The sequence below is a fragment of the Pempheris klunzingeri genome, chromosome 21, assembly GCF_042242105.1.
Source record: "Pempheris klunzingeri isolate RE-2024b chromosome 21, fPemKlu1.hap1, whole genome shotgun sequence".
NCBI lineage: Eukaryota > Metazoa > Chordata > Actinopteri > Acropomatiformes > Pempheridae > Pempheris > Pempheris klunzingeri.
The window spans coordinates 22,065,845-22,093,229 of NC_092032.1; the positions used below are offsets into that span (position 1 = coordinate 22,065,845).

At 46.2% G+C, this 27,385-nt stretch overlaps 2 protein-coding genes and 1 pseudogene across 2 annotated transcripts in view; all 3 read left to right on the forward strand.

The window, feature by feature from the left end:
* The window catches only part of kmt2ca (lysine (K)-specific methyltransferase 2Ca), a 52,053-nt gene extending 48,290 nt beyond the window's left edge, over nt 1-3,763 (forward strand). The window contains exons 62-64 of the mRNA XM_070852790.1: nt 747-820; nt 907-1,015; nt 3,443-3,763. Coding sequence (XP_070708891.1) covers nt 747-820; nt 907-1,015; nt 3,443-3,535 — 276 coding nt within the window. The 3' untranslated portion in view covers nt 3,536-3,763. The remainder of the gene's footprint in view (nt 1-746; nt 821-906; nt 1,016-3,442) is intronic.
* Nucleotides 3,764-8,775: 5,012 nt separating this feature from the next.
* LOC139220947 (NLR family CARD domain-containing protein 3-like) lies at nt 8,776-16,447 on the forward strand. Its single transcript, XM_070852842.1, has 4 exons — nt 8,776-8,884; nt 13,661-13,875; nt 14,055-15,449; nt 15,921-16,447. The coding sequence occupies exons 1-4, from the start codon at nt 8,784-8,786 to the stop codon at nt 16,445-16,447; spliced, it is 2,238 nt and encodes a 745-aa protein (XP_070708943.1). The 5' UTR covers nt 8,776-8,783.
* A 405-nt stretch (nt 16,448-16,852) lies between these two features.
* On the forward strand, nt 16,853-26,979 carry LOC139221464 (NACHT, LRR and PYD domains-containing protein 1-like; annotated as a pseudogene).
* Nucleotides 26,980-27,385: the final 406 nt, after the last annotated feature.

A 27,385-nucleotide genomic window follows, 5' to 3' on the forward strand; every position in this document is an offset into this window, starting at 1 on the left:
GGTTTAATGAAGGAAAGAGTTCCTGCAGCACACATCAGGCTGTTATTTATTCTTCTTTAATAATAGATATATAGATATATAATAATAGATATATAATAATAGATATATAATTATAGATATATAGATATATAATAATAGATATATAGATATATAATAATAGATATATAATTATAGATATATAGTTATAGATATATAGTAATAGATATATAGATATATAATAATAGATATATAATAATAGATATATAGATATATAATAATAGATATATAGATATATAGTAATAGATATATAATAATAGATATATAGATATATAATAATAGATATATAATTATAGATATATGGTAATAGATATATAGATATATAATAATAGATATATAGTAATAGATATATAATAATAGATATATAGATATATAATAATAGATATATAGATATATAATAATAGATATATAATTATAGATATATAGTAATAGATATATAGATATATAGTAATAGATATATAATAATAGATATATAATTATAGATATATAGATATATAATAATAGATATATAGTAATAGATATATAGATATATGATAATAGATATATAGATATATAATAATAGATATATAGATATATAGTAACAGATACCTCTTCTTGAACAAAGATGAAACTGTGCGGGCCTGAAAACAGACCGACAGCAGACTGACGTGTTTCACTCTTTGTGTGTGTGTGTGTGTAATGTGTGTGTGTCTGTGTGTGTGTGTGTGTAGAATCGCGGTGTGTACATGTTTCGGATCGACAACGACTACGTGATCGACGCCACCATCACTGGAGGACCTGCCAGGTGAGACCAGCTCAGACTAATATGAGAGATCACATGATCAGTTGTGGTTCATTGGACTGAACCTGCCTCCTGTCTGTGATTGACAGGTACATCAACCACTCCTGTTCCCCCAACTGCATCACGGAGGTGGTCACTGTGGAGAAGGAGAACAAGATCATCATCAGCTCCTGCAGACGCATCCAGAGAGGAGAAGAGGTACAGCAGCTTCACCTGGCGTCACCCAGAGCACAACACCGCTAACACCGCTATCAGACGCCTGACATCACAAATACGCCGTTAACCCTCAGAGGGAAAACAACTCTTCAGAACTTAACTGACAATCGTAACGTTTTTAGCTTTTCTTCAGTCATGCAGTGTCGTCTGTCCAGCCTGCTAGGAGGAAGAACAGAGCTGCTAATAATTACTCTGCACACGCTTAATGACGTCACTTTGCCAAAATTAAAGAAATTAGCTAAAAAGCTCACAGATCAGTCCTCATGGGGCCTGAACTAACTCAGACCTTAGTGTGCTAACGCTAGCTGATGCTAGCTAACGTCGATGATGAAGACCAGTCTCAGTTGTTGCAGTCTGCGTTGCTGTGACGTGTAGTTCCATTTCTGCAGAGGTGCATGGCAGGCTGCGCCGTAACTGTGCCATTACTATACCGTAACTGTGCCGTTACCACTCCGTAACTGTGGCGCTACTATACCGTAACTGTGCCACTACTATACCGTAACTGTGCCACTACTATACCGTAACTGTGCCGTTACCACTCCGTAACTGTGCCGCTACTATACCGTAACTATGCTGTTACCACTCCGTAACTGTGGCGCTACTATACCGTAACTGTGGCGCTACTATACCGTAACTGTGGCGCTACTATACCGTAACTGTGCCACTACTATACCGTAACTGTGGCGCTACTATACCGTAACTGTGGCACTACTATACCGTAACTGTGCCGCTACTATACCGTAACTGTGGCGCTACTATACCGTAACTGTGCCACTACTATACCGTAACTGTGCCGTTACCACTCCGTAACTGTGGCGCTACTATACCGTAACTGTGCCGTTACCACTCCGTAACTGTGCCGCTACTATACCGTAACTGTGCCACTACTATACCGTAACTGTGCCGTTACCACTCCGTAACTGTGGCGCTACTATACCGTAACTGTGCCGTTACCACTCCGTAACTGTGCCGCTACTATACCGTAACTGTGCCACTACTATACCGTAACTGTGCCGTTACCACTCCGTAACTGTGCCGCTACTATACCGTAACTATGCTGTTACCACTCCGTAACTGTGCCGCTACTATACCGTAACTGTGCCACTACTATACCGTAACTGTGCCGTTACCACTCCGTAACTGTGCCGTTACCACTCCGTAACTGTGCCGCTACTATACCGTAACTATGCTGTTACCACTCCGTAACTGTGCCGCTACTATACCGTAACTGTGCCACTACTATACCGTAACTGTGCCGTTACCACTCCGTAACTGTGCCGCTACTATACCGTAACTATGCTGTTACCACTCCGTAACTGTGCCACTACTATACCGTAACTGTGCCACTACTATACCGTAACTGTGCCGTTACCACTCCGTAACTGTGCCGCTACTATACCGTAACTATGCTGTTACCACTCCGTAACTGTGCCGCTACTATACCGTAACTGTGCCACTACTATACCGTAACTGTGCCGTTACCACTCCGTAACTGTGCCGCTACTATACCGTAACTATGCTGTTACCACTCCGTAACTGTGCCACTACTATACCGTAACTGTGCCGCTACTATACCGTAACTATGCTGTTACCACTCCGTAACTGTGCCGCTACTATACCGTAACTGTGCCGCTACTATACCGTAACTGTGCCGTTACCACTCCGTAACTGTGCCGCTACTATACCGTAACTGTGCCGCTACTATACCGTAACTGTGCCGTTACCACTCCGTAACTGTGCCGCTACTATACCGTAACTGTGCCGCTACTATACCGTAACTGTGCCGTTACCACTCCGTAACTGTGCCACTACTATACCGTAACTGTGCCGCTACTATACCGTAACTGTGCCGTTACCACTCCGTAACTGTGCCGCTACTATACCGTAACTGTGCCGTTACCACTCCGTAACTGTGGCGCTACTATACCGTAACTGTGCCGTTACCACTCCGTAACTGTGCCACTACTATACCGTAACTGTGCCAAAGATATGACAGAATCATAAATCAGGCTCAGTGGGTCCAATGAAGAACGGTAACCTGAATAAAGGCGTATACTCTGTGTGTGTGTGTGTGTGTGTGTGTGTGTACTCTGTGTGTGTACTCTCTGTGTGTGTGTGTGTGTGTGTGTGTGTACTCTGTGTGTGTGTGTGTGTGTGTGTGTGTGTGTGTGTACTCTGTGTGTGTACTCTGTGTGTGTGTGTGCGTGTGTGTGTGTACTCTGTGTGTGTGTGTGTGTGTACTCTGTGTGTGTACTCTGTGTGTGTACTCTGTGTGTGTGTGTGTGTACTCTGTGTGTGTACTCTGTGTGTGTGTACTCTGTGTGTGTGTGTGTGTGTGTGTGTGTGTGTGTGTGTGTGTGTGTAAACAGGACAGCATCAGTAACCCCCCCCCCCCCGTCTCTCTCTCAGCTGTCGTATGACTACAAGTTCGACCTGGAGGACGACCAGCATAAGATCCCCTGTCACTGTGGAGGCATCAACTGCCGCAAATGGATGAACTGAACACACACACACACACACACACACACACACACACACACACACACACACACACACACACACACACACACACACACACACACTGGCAGCTCTCTCTCTCTCTCTCTCGGTGCTGAGGATGGATGTCGATCGCCCACCACTCTGTGGGCGGAGCTACACATCCGATCAGAAGTCAATATAATAATAACAAACCTGATCACTGCAGATTAGATCAGAGATCATAATGATTTTTTTTTGGGGGGGGGGGGGGGGGGCGGGGTGGAGGGTGACAGGTGAGTCCTGTGTTGGGGTGGGCGGGGCTAAACACGGGTGAGTGACAGGTGAGGGGGCGGGGCTTGTGACGAGGCTGGTCCTCTGTGTATATTGAGTGTAAAAATGACCACAGATGTAAATGTGAGTGTGAACGCCACTGAAATAACAGAATGTCGTCGTCCTCAAAGGGAGCTTCAGGAACTTGCACTAAAAAAACAGAAAACAACAAAAAAAACAGAGAAATTCCCAGAGAAGCATACTTGACGACTCCTCTTCCTCCTCCTCCTCCTCCTCCCTGCCTTTTGTTAATTTCCTGTAAAATAAGAGATTTTTGTTCTTTTTGTATTTATTACTGAATGAAGCTATTTTCTAAATCCGTGGTGAGTTCGAGGTCTGGAGTCGCAGCGTGTAAATATGTGTATCATAAATTTAAAAGCAGACAAAGTTTAGAAAATCACTCCACGGAGAGTTACCTTAACATCCTCATCCTCACCTTCATCACCTGCCGATCAGAGCGTTCTTCTGTTGGAGTTTAAATAAAGTTTCACTGTTTGTGTTTCCTGTCCCGGCGCTGGAGGCGGCGCGCTCTGACCGGACAAAGACTGTGAACGGACTGAATGCTTCCTGAGTGTCGGGCAGGTGTCACCGCGGCCTTCAGCTGACTTTACTTCCTGTTTAGTTTAGTTTAGGCTGCAGGAGTCTTTTAGTTTGTGTGTGTGTGTGGAGGCGTCCGGAGTCCAGACGAAGCTTCATCAGGACGGGACGACGCTGAGCCTCGTTTTTGGTTCTGTTGTTTATTACTGGATGTAAACAGCGTGATGATGATGATGATGATGATGATGATGATGATGTTTGTTTTTTTTGTTTTTGGGGAAAATGTGGAATCTGATTTAGAATCATTTACAGAAAATAAAATATTTTACATCTTGAAAGAAACAACAGCTCTTTATTACTGTGGGGGGGCAGTGATCGGTGGTCAGTGATCGATGGTCAGTGATCGGTGGTCAGTGATCGGTGGTCAGTGATCGGTGGTCAGTGATCGGTGATCGATGGTCGGCGATCGTGATCGATGGTCAGTGGTCAGTGATCGATGGTCAGTGGTCGGTGATCGATGGTCGGCGATCGTGATCGATGGTCGGTGGTCAGTGATCGATGGTCAGTGATCGGTGGTCAGTGATCGGTGGTCAGTGATCGGTGGTCAGTGATCGGTGATCGATGGTCGGCGATCGTGATCGTGATCGATGGTCAGTGGTCAGTGATCGATGGTCAGTGGTCGGTGATCGATGGTCGGCGATCGTGATCGATGGTCGGCGATCGTGATCGATGGTCAGTGGTCAGTGATCGGTGGTCAGTGATCGGTGGTCAGTGATCGGTGGTCGATGGTCAGTGATCGATGGTCGGCGATCGTGATCGTGATCGATGGTCAGTGGTCAGTGATCGATGGTCAGTGATCGATGGTCGGCGATCGTGATCGTGATCGATGGTCAGTGGTCAGTGATCGATGGTCAGTGGTCGGTGATCAATGGTCGGTGATCGATGGCCAGTGATCGGTGATCGATGGCCAGTGATCGGTGGCCAGTGATCGGTGGCCAGTGATCGGTGATCGATGGCCAGTGATCGGTGATCGATGGCCAGTGATCGGTGATCGATGGCCAGTGATCGGTGGCCAGTGATCGGTGGCCAGTGATCGGTGATCAATGGTCGGTGATCGATGGTCAATGGTCGGTGATCGATGGTCAGTGGTCGGTGATCAATGGTCGGTGATCGATGGTCAGTGATCGGTGATCGATGGTCAGTGATCGGTGATCAATGGTCGGTGGTCAGTGATCGGTGATCGATGGCCAGTGATCGGTGATCGATGGCCAGTGATCGGTGGTCAGTGATCGGTGATCGATGGTCGGTGGTCAGTGATCGGTGATCGATGGCCAGTGATCGGTGATCGATGGCCAGTGATCGGTGATCGGTGGTCAGTGATCGGTGATCGATGGCCAGTGATCGGTGATCGATGGCCAGTGATCGGTGATCGGTGGTCAGTGATCGGTGATCGATGGCCAGTGATCGATGGCCAGTGATCGGTGATCGATGGCCAGTGATCGATGGTCAGTGATCGATGGTTGGAGATTGATTTATTGATTGATTGATTGATTGATTGATCGATTGATGGACTCTACCTCTGAGCCACAGCCCATAATCCTCCAGTCATTCTCTAGTTCATGTGAGCAGCTTGAAGTAGCTTTATTACCATATTACAGAACGGTGGCTGCTGCGTTCATAGATCCACGTCTACGGTCGTAGAGTCCCCAGAGAGAAAACATGCTAACTTTACATGATATGAACTGTCACTAATGTGGATCTACATGTCGTCGACATCAGCAGAATTATGGGGAAACACCACCCTGGCTGATGGAGATGGAGGAATCAGACTCCATCACCAGCTTGTTTTACAGGTGATAAATCTGTCCGTCTGTCTGTAGCTCCCTCCGATCAAAAACACAAACACCAGGAGTTTATTGGTTCTTCACATGCTGTGAGAACTACTGTGGTATAGAATATTGAGATATCACATCATGTGACTAGAATGTATTGATTAAGTGTTGATTAAGATGTAGTAGGAATTGATACTTGATGGTTAGTATGACAGGAAATGCAAGAAGAAGAGAGCAGGAGCTTAAAGGTGTGAGCTGAAGTGAAGGTGGTGTCTCAAAGTGTTCAAAGTGTTTTCCCTCTTTTTATTTCTAATTACTTCTTTGAGTTTATGTTAACTGAGGAATGCAAAGCCAATATTCCTACTTGACAGTGTAAAAGTCCAGAAGTGCTCTGAAAGAAGCTCAAAGGAGGAAGCAGCTGCTGCTTGTAGGTCTCAGTGCCACCACAGGGGGGGGCAGTGAGCCAGAGGGACGTCAGGAGGAAGTGAAGAAAAGAGGAAGAGTTTGGTCACTGCAGAGAGAAGAGAGCAGAGAGTAGGTGAGTGTTACTATTGTTTTACTTTATTACTGTTGTTAGTAGTGTTTGACTGTCCAACTGTAAACTGTGTGAGTTTGAATAAACTTTATTGATGTGAACACAACCAGGAAGTGTCGAGAGAGACAGAGAGAGAAAACTACTAGAGACGGTCTGATTGTAAAGATTCACATTTAATCCCACAGGTGACCTGAACGACCTCATCAGACCAGGTGGAAACACTCAGGCAGGGGGGGGTTAAAACCTTCAGTGGGACGTCACAGGCTGACGTGACGGCTCCATTTTTATAGCTGTTTTTCCGTTTGAGCTTCTTATCTCAACATGTGTCACACACACACACACACACACACTATAGACCTCCACTACACACTGACTAACTAACACACACACACTATAGACCTCCACTACACACTAACACACTGACTAACTAACACACACACACTATAGACCTCCACTACACACTGACACACTGACTAACTAGCACACACACACTATAGACCTCCACTACACACTGACACACTGACTAACTAACACACACACACTATAGACCTCCACTACACACTGACTAACTAGCACACACACACTATAGACCTCCACTACACACTATCACACTGACTAACTAGCACACACACACACTATAGACCTCCACTACACACTGACTAACTAACACACACACACACACACTATAGACCTCCACTACACACTGACACACTGACTAACTAGCACACACACACTATAGACCTCCACTACACACTGACACACTGACTAACTAACACACACACACTATAGACCTCCACTACACACTGACTAACTAACACACACACACTATAGACCTCCACTACACACTAACACACTGACTAACTAACACACACACACTATAGACCTCCACTACACACTAACACACTGACTAACTAACACACACACACTATAGACCTCCACTACACACTGACTAACTAACACACACACACTATAGACCTCCACTACACACTGACTAACTAACACACACACACGCTATAGACCTCCACTACACACTAATACACTGACTAACTAACACACACACACTATAGACCTCCACTACACACTAACACACTGACTAACTAACACACACACATTATAGACCTCCACTACACACTAATACACTGACTAACTAACACACACACACTATAGACCTCCACTACACACTAACACACTGACTAACTAACACACACACATTATAGACCTCCACTACACACTAACACACTGACTAACTAACACACACACACTATAGACCTCCACTACACACTAACACACTGACTAACTAACACACACACATTATAGACCTCCACTACACACTAACACACTGACTAACTAACACACACACACTATAGACCTCCACTACACACTGACTAACTAACACACACACACTATAGACCTCCACTACACACTGACACACTGACTAACTAGCACACACACACTATAGACCTCCACTACACACTGACACACTGACTAACTAACACACACACACTATAGACCTCCACTACACACTAACACACTGACTAACTAACACACACACATTATAGACCTCCACTACACACTAACACACTGACTAACTAACACACACACACTATAGACCTCCACTACACACTAACACACTGACTAACTAACACACACACATTATAGACCTCCACTACACACTAACACACTGACTAACTAACACACACACACTATAGACCTCCACTACACACTGACTAACTAACACACACACACTATAGACCTCCACTACACACTAACACACTGACTAACTAACACACACACACTATAGACCTCCACTACACACTGACTAACTAACACACACACACTATAGACCTCCACTACACACTAACACACTGACTAACTAACACACACACACTATAGACCTCCACTACACACTGACACACTGACTAACTAGCACACACACACTATAGACCTCCACTACACACTGACACACTGACTAACTAGCACACACACACTATAGACCTCCACTACACACTGACACACTCACCTCTCAGACTGACTGAAGATGAGTGATCTGGAGGAAGAGGATGACACTTCAGGGTCTCTGAGATCCTCCTGTGAAGAGTTTCCACACTTCGGTGATGAACCTGGAGCCTCAGACACAAAGTAAGACACTGTTTCTGCTGTGTGTCCAACATTGAGACATGAGCAGCGTTCAAGTATAAGACTGACTTCATGTGTTCTACAATAAATGAACAAGTGAACAACAATAATCAGAATCAGCTTTAACTGTGTGAACACATCCAAAGAATCTGACTTTCTCATGTTCTCACAAACAGGCCAACAAGACCAACAGTAATCAAAGTAAACACACATTTAGCTTCAGCATAAACATGAACCCGGCCCTGACCTTGGACCTTCCTGTGTGCTGATCCTAGGAGCTATGTTGCCTGGGGCTTTATGCTCCTGGTAGGGTCCTTGGTGACGGGCCAGACCAAGAACAGTTTAAAAAAAAAACCCTATGATGATTGAAAAAACGAGGACTGTGACGTCGCCCGGTATGGCGCAGCAGGGGCCCCAACCCTGGAGCCAGGCCCAGGGTTGGGGCTCATATACAAGCACCTGGTGGCCGGGCCCCGTGGGCTCAGCCCGAATGGATGACGTGGGTCCGACCTCCTGTGGGCCCACCACCCGCAGAGGGAGTCGTAGGGGTTCGGGTGCTATGTGGCACGGGTGGCGGTCGAGGCGGAGTGCCCCGACGACCTGGGCCTCGGAGACAGCCTCTGGCTGTAGGGACATGGAATGTCACCTCTCTGGGGGGGGGGGGGGGAGCCGGAGCTTGTGCAGGAGGTTGAGAGGTACCGGCTAGATATAGTCGGGCTCACCTCCACTAACAGCTTGGGCTCTGGAACCCAGCTCCTCGAGAGGGGCTGGACTCTCCATGTCTCTGGTGTTGCCCGAGGTGAGCAGAGGCGGGCTGGTGTGGGCTTGCTTATAGCCCCACAGCTCAGCCGCCATGTGTTGGAGTTCACCCCGATGAACGAGAGGGTCGTGTCCCTGCGCCTTTGGGACAGGTCTCTCACTGTGGTTTTGGCCTATGGGCCAAAAAGCAGTGTGGAGTGCCCGGCCTTCTTGGAGTCCCTGGGAGGGGTGCTGGATGGTGCTCCGACTGGGGACTCCATTGTTTTACTGGGGGACTTCAACACTCACGTGGGCGACGACAGTGAGACCTGGAGGGGCGTGATTGGGAGGAACGGCCTCCCCGATCTGAACCAGAGCGGTGTTCTGTTGTTGGACTTCTGTGCTAGTCACACATTGTCCATAACGAACACCATGTTCGAACACAAGGGCGTCCATCAGTGCACGTGGCACCAGGACGTCCTAGGCCGGAGGTCGACGATCGACTTTGTTGTCGTGTCATCCGACCTCCGTCCATGTTTTGGACACTCGGGCGAAGAGAGGGGCTCAGCTGTCAACTGATCACCACCTGGTGGTGAGTTGGATCCGCTGGCAGGGGAGGAAACCGGAGAGACTCAGCAGGCCCAAGCGTATCGTGAAGGGTCTGTTGGGAACGTCTGGCGGAACCCGCTGTTGCTGCAGTCTTCAACTCCCACCTCCGGGAGAGCTTCGAGGTTGGAGACATTCAGTCCGAGTGGACCATGTTCTCCACTTCTATTGTCGGCACGGCTGCTCGAAGCTGTGGTCGTAAGGTCTCTGGTGCCTGTCGAAGCGGCAACCTCCAAACCTGGTGGTGGACGCCGGAAGTAAGGGATGCTGTCAAGCTGAAGAAGGAGTCCTATCAGACCTTGTTGGCTCATGGAACTCCTGAGGCAGCTGAAGTGTGCTGCGGCTTGGTCATGGGAGGAGTTCGGGGAGGCCATGGAGGCATCGAGGAAATTCTGGCAAACCGTCCAGCGCCTCAGGAGGGGGAAGCAGTGCTCCACCAACACTGTTTACAGTGCGGGTGGGGAGCTGTTTCGGATGCCTCCTGGACGCCTCCCTGGGGAGGTGTTCCGGGCATGTCCCACCGGAAGGAGGTCCCGGGGAAGAGCCAGGACATGCTGGAGGGACTACGTCTCTTGACTGTCCTGGGAACACCTCAGGGTCCCACTGGACTAGCTGGAGGAGGTGACTGGGGCCGGGGAGGTCTGGGCATCTCTGCTGAAACTGCTGCCCCCATGACCCAACTCCGGATAAGCGGTTGAAGATGGATGACAATTAGAAGGAAGTACTATTCAAATGTCATATTATCTCATCAGAGACTCGCTTTTCTACCATTTTTGGAACGGCTGGAAGAATACTGATTGGTCTGTAGTAGACTGGTGTCATTTCTAAAGTTTTACAGGCACTTGGAAACTCTCCTTTGTAGGTTTTGATAAATGCTGTGCCATTTCCACACAGATCCTTTTCCTTTGAACAATTTAGAGAGGAAATAATCATAATCATTTCTCTCAAAGTCGGAATGGGAGCATCAGTATAGACAGAATGATTTGATCAAGGGAAATCAATGAAATAATTATCAAACGCTGCTGACACTTTTCCCTCTACATTTAGTTCTGTTTTATTAGTACTTGTATATTTCCTTGTTGATTTCTTTAGATTCTACCAGATTTCTTTCATTTCACTTTTCTTCATTGCAGGGAATTGACAGTGAAACTTGTCCACTTCAAATGTCCTAACAAGGGCCCCACATGCTCCAAATGGACTCAACGAACCCCCCCCCCCCCCTTCGGGTGGTTTCTCAAAGTTTGGGCTTTGGGCACTTTCTGCCCAAACTTTCCATCCACCAGGTGTCCCACTGTCTGACTGCCATGGTTCACCTGGTCCACTTTGAATACCTTACTATTGGGCCTTGGTTCTGCCAAGTGGACAAAGGTCATATCTCCACAATGACTTGTGCTTGTAAGTGAACACTCATATAACAGATTCCTGAGGCTCCAGGGACCCAAATGTTTGTGTTTCAGCCCCAGATCCTTAGCACCCTCTTACTTACCATACTCTGAGTCCAGTATTTGGACATACCTGTAGACATACCTTGTCCAGCGGCTGTGGCTCAGAGGTAGAGTGGGTAGTCGATTTATCGGCAGACTGGTGGTTTGATCCCAGACTCCTCCAAGGCAGCATGTCGAAGTGTCCTTGGGTGAGACACTGAACCCCAACCACTGAATATGTGCGAGAGAAAAGTCTCTGAATGAATGATGGGTGAATGAGGATGTGATGTACAATCACTCTGAGTGGTCAAAATGACTAGAAAGGAGATAAATAAATACGGACCATTTACTCATTACCATTTACATCACATACTTTACTATTGGGCCTTGGCCAAGTGGACAAAGGCCATATACCCACAATGCCTTTGGCCAGGAGGCTAAAATAAAAGTCTGACCAAAATATACAGATTTCATCTCCCAAATAATTAGCAAATGGGTGAAATGACCATTTTCCACTTTGCATAGCCAAGTCTCATCAGTAAGTTATGTTAGTATTATGTTAGTATTTCCCAAGAGTCATGACCTTTGACCGCTTGGCCTGCACCACTGGCGGGTCTGTTTTACAAGACAAAGGTGGACAAACACCACAATGAGTGGCCCATGGGAGGTGTGGCCCTTGTCCATGTGGGTTACACCATTGGAGGACCTTTCTTACACAAAGCAAACAAAGGAATGTGGATGCTCTGCAGGGTCTGTCGACCCATCTTTAAGCTCCCTTCTGGCTGAGGGCTTATCCAACCCACAGACCCCATGGGTCCTCCAGCAAACCCCCAGAGTCCCAGGCTGAGCTCCTGATGCTCTGTGGGGCCTGGGTCATGCTACTGGGCTTATTTTGGCCCCACAGACCCCAAGGATCCTTCAGGCTCGGCCCACGTGTCCAGGGACCCAATCCCACCAGTACCTGTGCACCAGGATGAAGCACACATCCTTGGGCTTCACATCCCTGAGCTTTAGTTGCCATCTCCAGACACTTTGCTCTCCAGCTGAAACTGTGGACCCGTCTTTAAGCACCCCTCTGGTTACACAAAGATAGCTACACACACAAAAAAATGTTTGTGCCCCAAGAGTATCACGCACAGCTCTGATGATGCTGTGGGGTCTGAGTGTCCTTCAAGTGGGCTTGCCTAAACCACAGACCCCATGGATCCACTACCAACCAATGGAGTTCCAACCTGAAGTCAGGGAGTACCTGACTGAGCTCTTGGGGTAGTTTTTGGGGTCTGGGTGTCCTTTGTTCTTACCTTAGCCCACAGACCCTATGAAGCCTCCAAGCTGGACCCCTTACTGCAACCAAATAGCTGCACCTGCAAAAGTCTGGCACCCCTAGTGCCCTGTTCTCTTTGCATACCTTACTACTTTGGGCATGATTCACCATGGAAGCTGGCACATCACTTGGCAAAATTGCTGCACCTGATGTAGTTATTTCGACTGAATGAGCTGAAAACACACCCACACTGACGGCTTCAGCGGTAAGCAGATTGCTGATCATGTCAGTAGGATCATACCCCGGTGTAATTTTGTCCAAAATGCATGTTCTCTGTGGGTGCCACTGGGTGATGTTGATTTGGGCCCACATCCCCCACAACTGGATTAAGATGCACATCTTCACAAACAGGATGGTAACAAACAGGCATCCAGAAAGTTTCCTCAGCAGTTTGGGGGTCTTGCTTTTGGTCACATATCCACCCCAGAAAACACCAGTTCTTTGGAACAGGTGTTTGTAGTAATCTCGACATGATGCAATTTACTTTAGAATACTTTACCACTTGCAGTATGATGCAGTGGCAGCTCACATCCTTCAATTTGAGACCAACGCCTACCAGTTTGTGCTGTCTGTGTCTGAGTGTTGTGGCAGCTTTCTGTTATCTAATCATCTCCATGGTGTTGGCGAAATATGTTTGTACACGACTCAATGATGGTTTTTCATTTAAAGATGTCTTCATCTCCTCAGAGAGAAGAGGAGGAGTCCTGATCCTGTGGAGGAGCAGCCGTCCTGCTGTGCTCTGTGTCAGGACGTCCTGAAGGATCCAGTCTCCACCAGCTGTGGACACTGGTTCTGCAGGCAGTGCATCACCTCATACTGGGACCTTTGTGCTTCACCAGGAGCCTCCTCCTGCCCCCAGTGTGCAGAGAGATCCAGAGCAAGATCTGGACCACATTCAGCCAGTAAGACTGTACATCTGTCTGCTGATGTCTTCATGTCTGACATCAGGAGTCAGATGTGTTGCATCAGTCATGACAATTTTAAGTTTGTTGCATTTTATAAAATCTAAGCGCTCCATCCTCATTCTGTCTTAGTGTTATCATTTTAGTTTCATACTTTGACATTTTTTATTGTCTTACAGTGGACTTCGGTCTGCAGGAGGTTTTAGATGAACATAAGATCAGTCTGAGGAGGAGATGTGAACGTGTGACTGAAGGAAGTGATGAAACAGGAAGTGGAACCCTCCTCAACAGGATCTTCACTGAGCTCTACATCACAGAGGGGCAGAGCGAAGAGGTTAATACCCAACATGAGGTGAGGCAGCTGGAGACGACTTCCAAGATCAAGACCATCCACGACACTGCAATCAAGTGCCAGGACATCTTTAAAGCCTTACCTCACCAACAGACACCCATCAGAGTCGCTCTGACGAACGGCGTCGCCGGCGTCGGAAAAACCTTCTCAGTGCAGAAGTTCACTCTGGACTGGGCGGAGGGTTTAGAAAACCAAGATGTCAGTCTGGTGGTTCTGCTTTCGTTCAGGGAGCTGAACCTGATCAGAGACGAGCAGCTCAGTCTTCTCGGGCTGCTCCATGTTTTCCATCCAACGTTACAGAAGGTCACCGCAGAGAAGCTCGCCGTCTGTAAACTGTTGTTCATCTTTGACGGCCTGGATGAAAGCAGACTGTCACTGGATTTCAACAACAAGGAGGTCGTTTCTGACGTCACCCAGAAGTCGTCAGTCAACGTGCTGCTGACAAACCTCATCAAGGGGAATCTGCTTCCCTCGGCTCTCGTCTGGATCACTTCCCGACCTGCAGCAGCCAATCAGATCCCTCCTGCATGTGTTGACAGGGTAACAGAGGTACGAGGCTTCACTGACGCCCAGAAGGAGGAGTACTTCAGGAGGAGAGTCAGTGATGAAGAGCTGTCCAGCAGGATCATCTCACACGTCAAGGCCTCCAGGAGCCTCCACATCATGTGTCAGATCCCAGTCTTCTGCTGGATCACTGCCACAGTTCTGGAGCACATGTTGACTACAGACCAGAGAGGAGAGCTGCCCAAGACCCTGACTGACCTGTACTCACACTTCCTGCTGGTTCAGACAAAGAGGAAGAAGCAGAAGTACGAGGGGGGACATGAGACGAGTCCACAGGAGCTGATGGAGGCTGACGGGGACGTTCTCCTGAAGCTGGGGAGGCTGGCGTTTGAACAGCTGCAGAAAGGAAACATCATGTTCTACCAGGAAGACCTGGAGCAGGTCGGTCTGGACGCCACAGAGGCCTCTGTGTTCTCAGGAGTTTGTACTGAGATCTTCAAAAGAGAGAGTGTGATCTTCCAGAAAACAGTCTACTGCTTCGTTCACCTGAGCGTTCAGGAGTTTCTGGCTGCAGTCTACATGTTCCACTGTTACACCAACAGGAACATAGAGGTGCTGAAGGACTTCCTGGAAGATAGGGATGATGATGATGATGATCAGGAAATTGAGTATGAGGATTATGATGAGAAAGATAAGTATGAGTATGATGAGAATGATGAGTATGATCAGAATGATGAGTATGATCAGAATGACGAGTATGATCAGTATGATCAGAATGACGAGTATGATCAGAATGATGAGTATGATCAGTATGATCAGAATGATGAGTATGATCAGTATGATCAGTATGATCAGAATGACGAGTATGATCAGAATGAGTATGATCAGAATGACGAGTATGATCAGAATGAGTATGATCAGAATGACGAGTATGATCAGAATGACGAGTATGATCAGAATGACGAGTATGAGCATGATCAGAATTATGATCAGAATGATGAGTATGATCAGAATGACGAGTATGATCAGAATGACGAGTATGATCAGAATGATGAGTATGATCAGTATGATCAGAATGATGAGTATGATGAGCATGATCAGAATGATGAGTATGATCAGTATGATCAGAATGAGTATGATCAGAATGATGAGTATGATCAGAATGATGAGTATGATGAGTATGATCAGAATGATCAGAATTATGAGGAAGATGATGACAACGATCCCAGGGACAACGACGATTACCCGTCCCTGGATGTCTTCTTGAAGAGAGCCATGGAGAGATCCCTTCAAAGTCAAAATGGCCACCTGGACCTGTTTGTCCGCTTCCTTCATGGCCTCTCTGTGGAGTCCAACCAGAGGCTCTTAGGAGGTCTGCTGGGTCGGACAGACAACAGTCCAGAAGTCATTCAGAGAGCCATCAACATCCTGAAGGAGATGAACAGTCATGATATCTCTCCTGACCGAAGCATCAACATCTTCCACTGTCTGACGGAGATGAACGACCACTCGGTAAATCAGGAGATCCAAGAGTTCCTGACGTCAGAGAATAGATCAGAGAAGAAGCTCTCAGAGATCCACTGCTCAGCTCTGGCCTACATGCTGCAGATGTCAGAGGAGGTTCTGGAGGAGTTGGACCTGAAGAAGTACAACACATCAGATGAGGGACGACTGAGGCTGATTCCAGCTGTGAGGAACTGCAGGAAGGCTCTGTGAGTAGATTAGTAGTTTAGTTCTTCAAATATAAACACTTTACAATTCTTATTATTCTTCACATAGTGTCCCACTTGTAAGCCACATACATCTAATACAATAATATCTAAAATCAAGATTTAGAAGACTTTTGTTCACATTAACAAAATGTGACGTCAACCTGCAGGTATTTGTTGAAGTTCAGTTGGGCTCTATTCAGACAGCTAAGAAGTCAACTGTCCAGGCGATATTGGTGTATTTTCCAATTCAAAAGCAAATGTGCTCGCTGTCTCGCATCTCGCATCATCTTCAGAACATGCTGAGATATGTTCATCAAAACAGGAAATGTTAAACTGTTTTGTCATCAGATGAGTGAGACAAATATGAAGTGTCCTCTTTCATGATAACATATTTTGTAATTCATGTGTCATGACAGACTTTCTGGCTGTGGACTCTCAGATGCTCACTGTGAAGTTGTGGCCTCAGCTCTGAAGTCCAACCCCTCCCACCTGAGAGAGCTGGACCTGAGTAACAACGACCTGCGGGACTCAGGAGTGAAGCTGCTGTCTACTGGACTGGAGAGTGCAAACTGTAAACTGGAGACTCTGAGGTCAGTTCAGCCCTCTAACTTTTGCTGTCTTTCTTTAAAATTCACTCAAATCAGGATCCAAGCTCTTAAAATGAGCTGAAGCTGAAAAAGGACTCTCTTTTGTAATGACTACAAAAAGATCATTAAAAGATAAAAAGTTTCTGTTCTCTAACAAATCAAACTGTCTTTAAAAATAATCTGACTAGAAGTTCATGCAGAGATTTTTAGATTATAAAGTTCAGAAAGGTTTAGCAGTTCCTCTGGTTCTGCTGCTGATTTGAAAATGTCTCATGTGAACCATCCTCTACGAGTCTAGTTGTCCATGTGGGGACAAGTGACACAGCTCGTCAGCAGTCTGGCTGGATTTTAACAATGTTTTCAACTAGTTGTGTAAAGTACTTTATTCCTGCATTAGCCTGCAGATCCTGTAGAAAAGTTGAAAGCAAGTGAAGGTCCAGTAAAATGCATGACCTTTTGCTTGCTGCTCAAAGAACTACTAACCACATACAACTGTAAGGTAAAGGAAACCAGACAACAGTATTTTTCCAGCTAATCTCTACCAAGCGACAGCATCCTGTTCATCTCCTCCCCTACTACGAACGCCTCTTGTCCTGACTAACAAAATTCTTACCTTCTTCATAGAAAACATTGTTCATATGAGGATAAATGACAGAGCTCCCACCTCTGCTGTTGGCCTCCTTTGATTGATGTGTTGGATTGTTGTAGACCAATATTAGGACTGAACCTTGATATTATCCAGACTTAACTGTAAGGCAATAAAGTGGATCAGCCCTGCATTGCTGACCATCATCAACAGTTCCGACTGGAGTTGTGTCGGATCATTTTAAAACTGCTTAAGGTCCAGAAACGTGATCTTGGAAAGGCCACGCCCCCTCACACCCCCTGACTTGAAATTTGACTCACCAGTCAATCACAGAAAAGCCTCTGGATTGTAAATGTAATTTTGTCTCCATCATTTATTCTTTTTTCAGACTGAGCGACTGCAGTCTGTCAGAGGTCAGCTGTGCTCCTCTGGCCTCAGCTCTGAAGTCCAACCCCTCCCACCTGAGAGAGCTGGAGCTGAACTACAACGAGCTGCAGGATTCAGGAGTGAAGCTGCTGTGTGGTTTTCTGGAGAGTCCAGACTGCAGACTGGAGACTCTGAGGTCAGTTCACTGACTCTCTGTCACTATTGTAGATCTGATGTGTTTAAGAACCTAATGTATGTACATGCATATATAAGGCAGTGTAACTGTGTGGGGGGGGGCAGTGGTTAGGCGCGCTGCTAGTGGCGTCATAAAGAAGTGCTGAGCTTAGAGGGGGGGGGTTTGCGGGGGCGCCAAGGCTGCAGTGAATGTGAATGGATTGAGGACTCTGTTGGGCTTCAGGCTCCGAAGGTGGAGCGTTTGGACATCATGGACAACCCCTCTCACCCCCTGCATGAGACTGTGGGGGCCCTCAGCAGCTCTTTCAGCAGCAGGCTGAGGCCCCCACCCTGCAAGAAGGAACGCTACCGCAGGTCATTTCTCCCATCAGCCATCAGACTCTATAACAGCAGCATCACTGGCTGATGTTAATATACTGCCTACCATCCATGTCATTCCATTCCTGTCTACAGTGTAAATATCCTATGGTGCAAATATTTATTTCATTTCATCACAACCATATATTTATATTTATATTTATTTTTGTCTTTTCTATTGCTTTGTTTTTTTTCACTCTCCCTGTTTATATTGTTGCTGCTGTAACAAGAAAATTTCCCCCTATGGGGGATCAAATAAAGAAAGTCTAAGTCTAAGTTTGGGCCGTGTTGAGGTGTAAAAGTAAAGAGTTACACATTTAAAACCTTAATATAGCAAGAGACATCTACACTGGATGATTCACTCTGATTCTCTTTAACTCTTGATTTTTGTCTTTTTTGAAACATTGAAAGAAGTTCACACAGGAGCATCGTCTTCTAAAGTTCAGTCATTTCTTCTTTATTCAGAATGAGGTGGTGCAGTCTGTCAGAGGTCAGCTGTGCTCCTCTGGCCTCAGCTCTGAAGTCCAACCCCTCCCACCTCAGAGATCTGGACCTGGGTAACAACAAGCTGCAGGACTCAGGAGTGAAGCTGCTGTGTGGTTTTCTGGAGAGTCCAGACTGCAGACTGGAGACTCTGAGGTTCGTTCACTGACTCTGTTATTATTGTAGAGCTTATGTTTAATTATCAATTGAACCTAATTTATGTTCATACGTTTCTTTAACGATACAGTTACATAAGATACTGTTGAGAGTAAACTTTCTGTGTGAACCACCATATAACTTTTGGTAAAAGGTCACATAACACATAAACGTATATGTTAAACATATACTCTAAAACAATATTTGAATCGATGGATTTTAATTTCTGAGTTAGAAATGTTTTTCTTAATTTTAATGTGTTTTCACAGACAATGCTTGTTCCCCTTATTCCAGACTTGACTGAGATCAGCAGCATGTTATTGATCATCAATAGGTGTCTGAATGTTGTGCTGACATCTGGATGATGTCTGCAGAAGGTCGACATGATGCTGATCCACTGTAACACTATGATTAAGTCTCTCTGCTCCTTTCAGGGAAAAGCTCATTGATTAGGACACAGTGATGCTGAGCTGCACATTTAAAACCTGAACACATCTGACTGGATTATTAATGGATGTTTTATCTCCATCATTTATTCTTTATTCAGATTGAGCGACTGCAGTCTGTCAGAGGTCAGCTGTGCTCATCTGGCCTCAGCTCTGAAGTCCAACCCCTCCCATCTGAGAGAGCTGGACCTGAACTACAACTACCTGCAGGATTCAGGAGTGAAGCTGCTGTCTGCCGGACTGGAGAGTCCAGACTGGAGACTGGAGACTCTGAGGTTTGTACTGAGTTCAGTCAGTTCATGCTGATGTTGGAGTTCATGCCCATTTGTTGGAGGCTTAGCTGTCATTCACACACTCAGCCTACTACCTGTCCTCTGACCATTGTTCCTACATGTGTTCAATGCTGTAGGTCTGACTGTCTCACTCATCCTCAACAGCAGCCTACTTTATGGTTCTGTCCCCTCCTGCTTTAAACATGTGGCAGTGTGTCTCTTTGCTAATTAGCATAACCTTGATGCAACTGTTCTTAACGTTCCCATTTTAGGGCCCATAACATTCGGCTTTAACATCCTCCCTTTGGGCTCCATCTTTTTATCACTGTTACGCAGATGACACCCAACTAAACCTTGTGATAATAATCATTAATCTATGTCCCTCCTTGACTTCCTCCGAGAGGCATCACTGAGCAAGTATTCATTTAGAAATATTTGTCCATGAGTCCTATTGGCTGGCTTTACTGTTTAGTGCATGTCATTTCTTATGCATCATGAAAGAAGCTTAAACAAGTGAAACAAACCACTGTTACACATTTAGTTATTACAAGAAGATGAAGGTAACGGATTATCTCATCTCAATCATCATGGAATCCAAGTGGGCCATGTTCAAAGCAGCTGTGGGGGCAAACTAGCAGCTAAATATTATCCTCACTAATTACCGGGCTGTAATGTATTCTTTCCTTTCTATACCTAATATTACATAGTATTTGGGCTGCTGCATTTCAGCGTATGCAGTTCTCTACGACATCTATGGACCATTACTGAAGCCCCCCCCCAGACTGCTGCCCCCTTCATGTGAGTGCAGTCATAGTTGGAGTGGAAAACTCCTGTTGAGAGGCTCCTTCAGTTCTGACTGGCTGGTAGGGAGGTCAGGCACATCAAAGCTGTCCACGTCATGGGGTCCTGGGGGGTCCTGTGTGGGTTGGTACCCAGTCGTCATGTGGGTCCTGGTGTGAGTGGGTGTTGAGTCACTCCTGAGTAACAATGGTTCGTTAGCACACCGGGTCATCATGTGAGTCGTCAGGGTCACATGATTCAGCATGTGAGTGTGTGTTGAGCTGCCAGGGGGGGCTCAGGACAGCACTGGCTGACAGGTGGTGTCATAGGCCTCCTCCTCTGTTTAGGGAAGGTTGCTCTGTCCATTCTGTTCTTCTTGGCTGTTTTAACAAAGGCCCAGTTTGGGTAGTCACAGGTTTTAAGAGCGTCCCTGACATGTTTCTGCTCCTCCTGCTCTTGTGGACGCTCTGAGCCTGGTGGGTTCTGATCACCAGCTTGTTGTAGCGGATGATGTGACTCAAACAGGAGATATTGATCCGTCTGTGGGGGTTTTCTGTACACTGTGATGAGAAACCCACTAAAGTGACTCTGATTATTTGACCCCCCCAGATAACTGCTCTGTCTGTTTATTCCTGCAGGGTGGGCGACAGAGAAACCTGGGTGACATGGGACAGACATGAAGGAGGTGAGTAAAAGCCCAGTTGGATGTCAGAAAGAAACATTAGTGTCTACTGAGTGTTATTAAAGTGCTCTGAAAGGATTGATTGGCTGCTGTGAGCTTTCTAGCACTGGTTAAGTCCAGTAACCACAGTGGATCTTTGACTTTTGATAAGGGCCTTCTGGGAGGTTGAAGCCTGGAGCTTGTGACAGTGTGATGGTACGTTTTCTGTTTTTTCTCTGTTGTATTTCATGTTAACTTTGAAAAACAGCTAATAACAACAAGCAGGGCTGCTCATAGAACACATTGTCCTCTGAAACAGGACTCCAGTGCTTGGACTAAACTTGAACCTGAAGTCAGCAGAGTGGATGAGGTTCATACCTACAGGTAAGAAGGAAAGAGGTTATTCAGTGTTTAATGTTCCTGCGTTTCATCTGTGTTTGACTTATTATTTTAACCCAAACCATCATCTTTTCTTACTTTTGGTGCCTTAACCTAACCAACCTGCCACTGGCAACTGAACATAGTAAAAGAAAAGTGAAATCTAGAAGTTAACAAATAAATTACTATTATTTAGTGATGGACTGGATTTTAAACTCCCACATTAATCTGAGCAGGAATTTATTGTTCTTTATCCTGCCTCACTGAACCAGCTGTGAATAGCTAAGCCGTCAGGCTCTGTGCAAACAAATGCTGTGTAAAGATTATTTCTGAAGTAATGCAGACATCACATGAACTGAAAAACAATGACTCACATACGTACGATCACTGCTGTGTTTTATGCTGATGATGGTGCTCTGTTAGTTTAAACTTTCCCCTTGTGTTCCTTAACACAGTCATTTATTTCCTCTTTAACAAACTCAGCCTTCAGTCAGAGGCAGGTCACTATGAGTGCAGCGTGTCTGCACTGCGCTGGGTTTGTAGAGAAAAGGTCTGCTTCAGATACCGGTTCAGCTCATGGGAGGAACACATGAGGAGGCCTGTATGTGTGGAATACATGCCAGCAGGACCCCTACTGGACCTCACAGTCACAGCTGGGAAGATGGAGGAGGTGCATCTGCCTCACTGGGTGTGTACAGGTGAGTGGTCATGTAGTGTTTTATGACAGCTATGAATAGTTTCATGGACACTGACAGGGCTGGAGTGAGAGAGGCGACAGGGACAGGACCCACATGTAGAAACTGAGCAGACAGGAGCAGTTCAGGGTTTCAATGGCAAAACTAAAAGGTCCTACAGCTTCCAGAAAAGGGAGGCAAAACCAGGCGGGCGGCTCAAATAGGCTGATAACAAATAACAATAGAGAGGCACTAAAGCTAAAGTAGGAAACACAAGAACTGAGAGGCTGATGAGGGAATGAGATGCAGGTGGGAACAGGTGTGTATGTGGGAGGGGCTGTCAGGTAATGAGGAAAGTCTGAGGTTGGGTTTAGACAGGAGCCTCCTCTGATTGGTTGTTCACCGAGCCAATAAATCAGGAGAGAAGTCTCCTCATTTCCTCATTGACTTCCATCCAATCAGACTTCTGTTTGGAGCCAGTGGAGTCGCCCCCTGCTGGACACTAGAGAGGAAGCAGCTTTAAGGCTCTTCAGCAGCGGCTTCACTGTTCAGCCCCAGAGGACACCGACACTCTTTATAGACTGATACCGACCAATCAGAGGACGCTTCTTTATAGACTGATACCGACCAATCAGAGGACGCTTCTTTATAGACTGATACCGACCAATCAGAGGACGCTTCTTTACACAGACTGATACCGACCAATCAGAGGACGCTTCTTTACACAGACTGATACCGACCAATCAGAGGACGCTTCTTTACAGACTGATACCGACCAATCAGAGGACGCTTCTTTACACAGACTGATACCGACCAATCAGAGGACGCTTCTTTATACAGACTGATACCGACCAATCAGAGGACGCTTCTTTATAGACTGATACCGACCAATCAGAGGACGCTTCTTTACAGACTGATACCGACCAATCAGAGGACGCTTCTTTACAGACTGATACCGACCAATCAGAGGACGCTTCTTTACAGACTGATACCGACCAATCAGAGGACGCTTCTTTACAGACTGATACCGACCAATCAGAGGACGCTTCTTTATACAGACTGATACCGACCAATTGGTAGAGTGTGTTGTCCCTAAAGCAGAAGGTTGGTGGTTCGATCCCCTTGGGAAAGACACTTGCTCCTGTGTGAATGAACGGTGCTGTCATACAGACCATTTATCTTTCTTCAAGAGGCTGGACAGACAGTCAGACTGTGGCTCAGACATTTTCTCATCTCTACATTTGTCCTTTGCAGATCAGAACTCCACACTGTGTCACATGTTTAAAGTCCTACATGTTGACACGTGTGGAGATGTTGTGGAACGCGTGTCTGCAGTCACATCGTCCCACGTTGCATTGCTCCAGCCCAGGTTCTCATCACTGGGTGCCATGATTTACAGGCTCCTGAACATTCCCATGTACTACGACGTGCTAATATACCTGACAAAGAAGGAATTCCTCACACTGGACGTATACCTGGTGCCACCTGACCGAGCTCTGCAAGAGGTTTCTGTTTCCTTTGTCCAGATGTAGTTACAATGTTGTCTTCTCAGTTACCTGGAAACAAGTGCTGTTTGTAAAGAATGACTCCGTGTTGGCTTCTTTGATTTTGAGGATTTTTTTGACAGGAAGTGGAAAAAAAGCTAAATGCTTTTGGATCAACGATAATACCCAAACCAGGCCCAGACAAGCCCCTTAAAATGGGAGATCATTTCTGTATCACATCAGACAAGAGCAAGGCAAACGTCCAGCCCAGAGTAGGTTTCAGCAGCGTCACAGCAAACCTGCTCACTGGGTCAAGTGTCTGCACACACATCGTAAGGACAAGATGAAAAAGTCTCCATGTCTTATGTTTTCAGACACGAGAACTCAGATATGATACTAGAAACTTCTTTGAGGTGTTCATCAGAAATGCAGAGAGCGACTTCACCCTCAGACTGGAAAGAGAGGAGAACGTTGTCTGGAGCTGTACTATTCATGAAGGTCAGGGGTTTTGAAATCATCGTCTTTCTCCTGTTTAGCTAAATATGCACAGCTGACTTCTGTGAATCCAGTGGTGAAGAAATAGAATGAAATCAGCAGAGTTGGCACCAACTCCTCAGCATCACAATCTGTGTTTTATTTCAGGAGACTACAAAAAGCAGAGCAGTGACCACAAGCAAGGTAAAAAGAAAGACATTCGGCTTAAACATCTTTTAGTTCCTTGTTTTAACGTTGAAGGACTTGTAGAGTTCACCAGTCTGTACTGTGATCTTCCCTGACAGCCTCCAGTCGGCTTTTCATGGCTCACCATCGGACAGCTGTGGTGAACAGAGTGAGTGATCCACTCAGTGATCCATCCTGGATCAGCAACTGATGGACTCTGTGACTGCAGCAGGCACAAGTGCTTTAGCTCTAACATCACGAGTCGTCGTAAAAAACACATCAATGTTCTTTCTCTTCTCCATTATTTGTTGGACTTTGTTGATAGTTTTACTACATTTACATCTTTTTCCTTCACACTGATCAAATTCTCTGATTTTACCAGGAAGCCTCGGTGATGAGCCCCGAGCTCCTCAGCATCCTGGAGGATTTAGCAAGCGATGACTTTCTAAAATTTAAGTGGTTCCTGGAACTAGTAAACGTGGCCGACTTCCCCCCCATCAGAAAGAGCCAGTTGGAGAAGGCAGAGAGGCTTGACGTCGTGAATCTGATGGTGCAAACATATACAACCACTGGAGCTGTGAGAGTGACCACGAGCATTTTAGAAAAGATCAGCAGGAGTGATCTGCTGCTGAGATTACAAACAGGTCAGTCACAGAGAAACATTTCTATCCCATCACATCAGGTTGTTTCCCAGAGGACTCTCTGTGCTCCCACATGTGCTGGTTTGTGACTGAAGCAGCTTTTGGAGCAGGGGGGGGTCACTTAGTGAAGTCCTGACAAGTATCACGCTTCAGTCTTTCTTTAGTCATCTTTCATTTTGCAGATTTTCTTTTGTTGTTAAAATATTTGACTTTTTCTCTGATTGGTTTTGTATAAATCTCTGTAGCTCTGACCTACATACAAGCTCCTTTGAATAGTACTTGTCATGTTTGACCTGAGGCTGTGAGCCAGATGGTGTTTAATGACACACCTGCCTGATCATTCTTTTCATTGTTAATCTCCCATCTAATCTCTCATTGAATCAAATCATTGGTTTGGTCTAAAAATGTAAATGTAATTTAACAAAAAATGTTAAATTATACTCTAATTCCATACTTTTGATGAAAAACTGAGAAAATCACGTTAGACAAACTGGATCTGTACGTATGTATGTGTATGTATGTATGTTTGGCTTTTTTGACTGAAAAATGTCAAATTAATAATTCAGTGATGAAAACAGCTGCTGATTAATTTGATGCCAGTTAACTAAAGAAGGAATCAGCTAATTTTCCAAAGGGAGTATTAATCTGCTGAGTCTCTGGGAACCAGAATTCAATTTAGGTCCTGTTCTAATTCTTTCTCTGAGCTCTGTCTAAAGGGAAAAGCCTGCTGACCACTGGTCTATCTTCCAGGTCCTGGTCCAGCAGACAGCGGGGTCCCAGCAGACAGTACGTTCCCAGCAGACAGCGGGGTCCCAGCAGACAGCAGGCTCCCAGCAGACAGCAGGGTCCCAGCAGGGGTCAGGGTCCCAGCAGACAGCGGAGTCCCCGCAGACAGCGGAGTCCCCGCAGACAGCAGGGTCCCAGCAGAGGACAGGGTCCCAGCAGAGGACAGGGTCCCAGCAGAGGACAGGGTCCCAGCAGACAGCGGAGTCCCCGCAGACAGCGGAGTCCCCGCAGACAGCAGGGTCCCAGCTGAGGACAGGGTCCCAGCAGGGGACAGGGTCCCAGCAGACAGCAGGGTCCCAGCAGAGGACAGGGTCCCAGCAGGGGACAGGGTCCCAGCAGACAGCAGGGTCCCAGCAGGGGACAGGGTCCCAGCAGACAGCAGCCTGCTCTCAGCTCGGACAGAGTTTATAAACAGGGTGTCTGATCCTGTTCTGAACCAGCTTCTGGATAAACTTCTTGAATGTGGGGTTATAAATGATGAGGAAATGCAGTCGGCCAGAATAAAAGACGGACCAGAAAAAGCACGAGATGTGATCGACATGGTGCGAAGAAAGGGACAGGAAGCCAGCTCAGTCCTGATCGCCGCTCTCTGTGAGGTGGATCCACTTCTTTCCAGAGAGCTGAACCTGAGCTGAAGCACCAGCAGGAAACTGTGGAGGGTGAAGATGACTCTGTGTCAGAGCAGTCATCTTGTTGTCTCACATTACTTTTATCTTTTCTTTTCCTTTTGTTTTGAACTTTCAGTCTCTCCAACAAACGTTCATATGTTATTTTTAAGAGAAAATAAAAATGGTAAAAAAACAAAATGGAAATGGAAACAGAATGGAAAAATACTTTATTGATCCCGGGGGGAAATTCTGGTGTTACAGTAAAGGAGTAAAAGTGACCACCACCATGAATACTGACAAATAAATAAAAAAAATTAAAATAAGAAATAAGTACCAAGTGTAATATACAATATAAACAGTATGTGCAAACCAAATGTGCAGATTGAAACCAAAGTTAAATAAAAACTGTAGTCCTAGTTTTAAAGTCCAGCAGTAACATGTTGATGTTAAATGTCAGCGGGAGCTGAGAGCTTCTGCAGCCACAGGTCAGTTATTGAACAGTGTTATTGGCAGGAAAGATTTCCTGTATCGGTCCTTGTGACAGCGGAGCTGAATCAGTCTGTTGGAGAAGCTGCTCCGCTGTCTGTCCAGTAGTGGGCGAAGTGGGTGGTCAGGATTGTTCACGGTCCTCTTTTCCACCACCACTTCAAAAGTGTCCGGTTTGGTCCGGTCTGTTGGTGTCACCGACTGCACAGTGTTAGAAACTTCCCGATTCTTTCATTGACAGCCCAAGAACTTCAGCCGGAGGTTTCAGTCAGGTCTCACAAGCAGTTTATTCTGGTCACATTCTGGTCACACGTAAAGTACTCGCAGCGCTGGGCT

Coding starts and splice junctions, on each gene's coding strand:
- LOC139220947 (XM_070852842.1), top strand. CDS start 8,784: ATGAGTGATCTGGAGGAAGAGGATGACACTTCAGGGTCTCTGAGATCC. Junction 13,876..14,054: donor ATCTGGACCACATTCAGCCA/GTAAGACTGTAC, acceptor ATTGTCTTACAG/TGGACTTCGGTCTGCAGGAG. Junction 15,450..15,920: donor TGAGTATGATGAGAATGATG/AGTATGATCAGA, acceptor AGTATGATCAGA/ATGATCAGAATTATGAGGAA.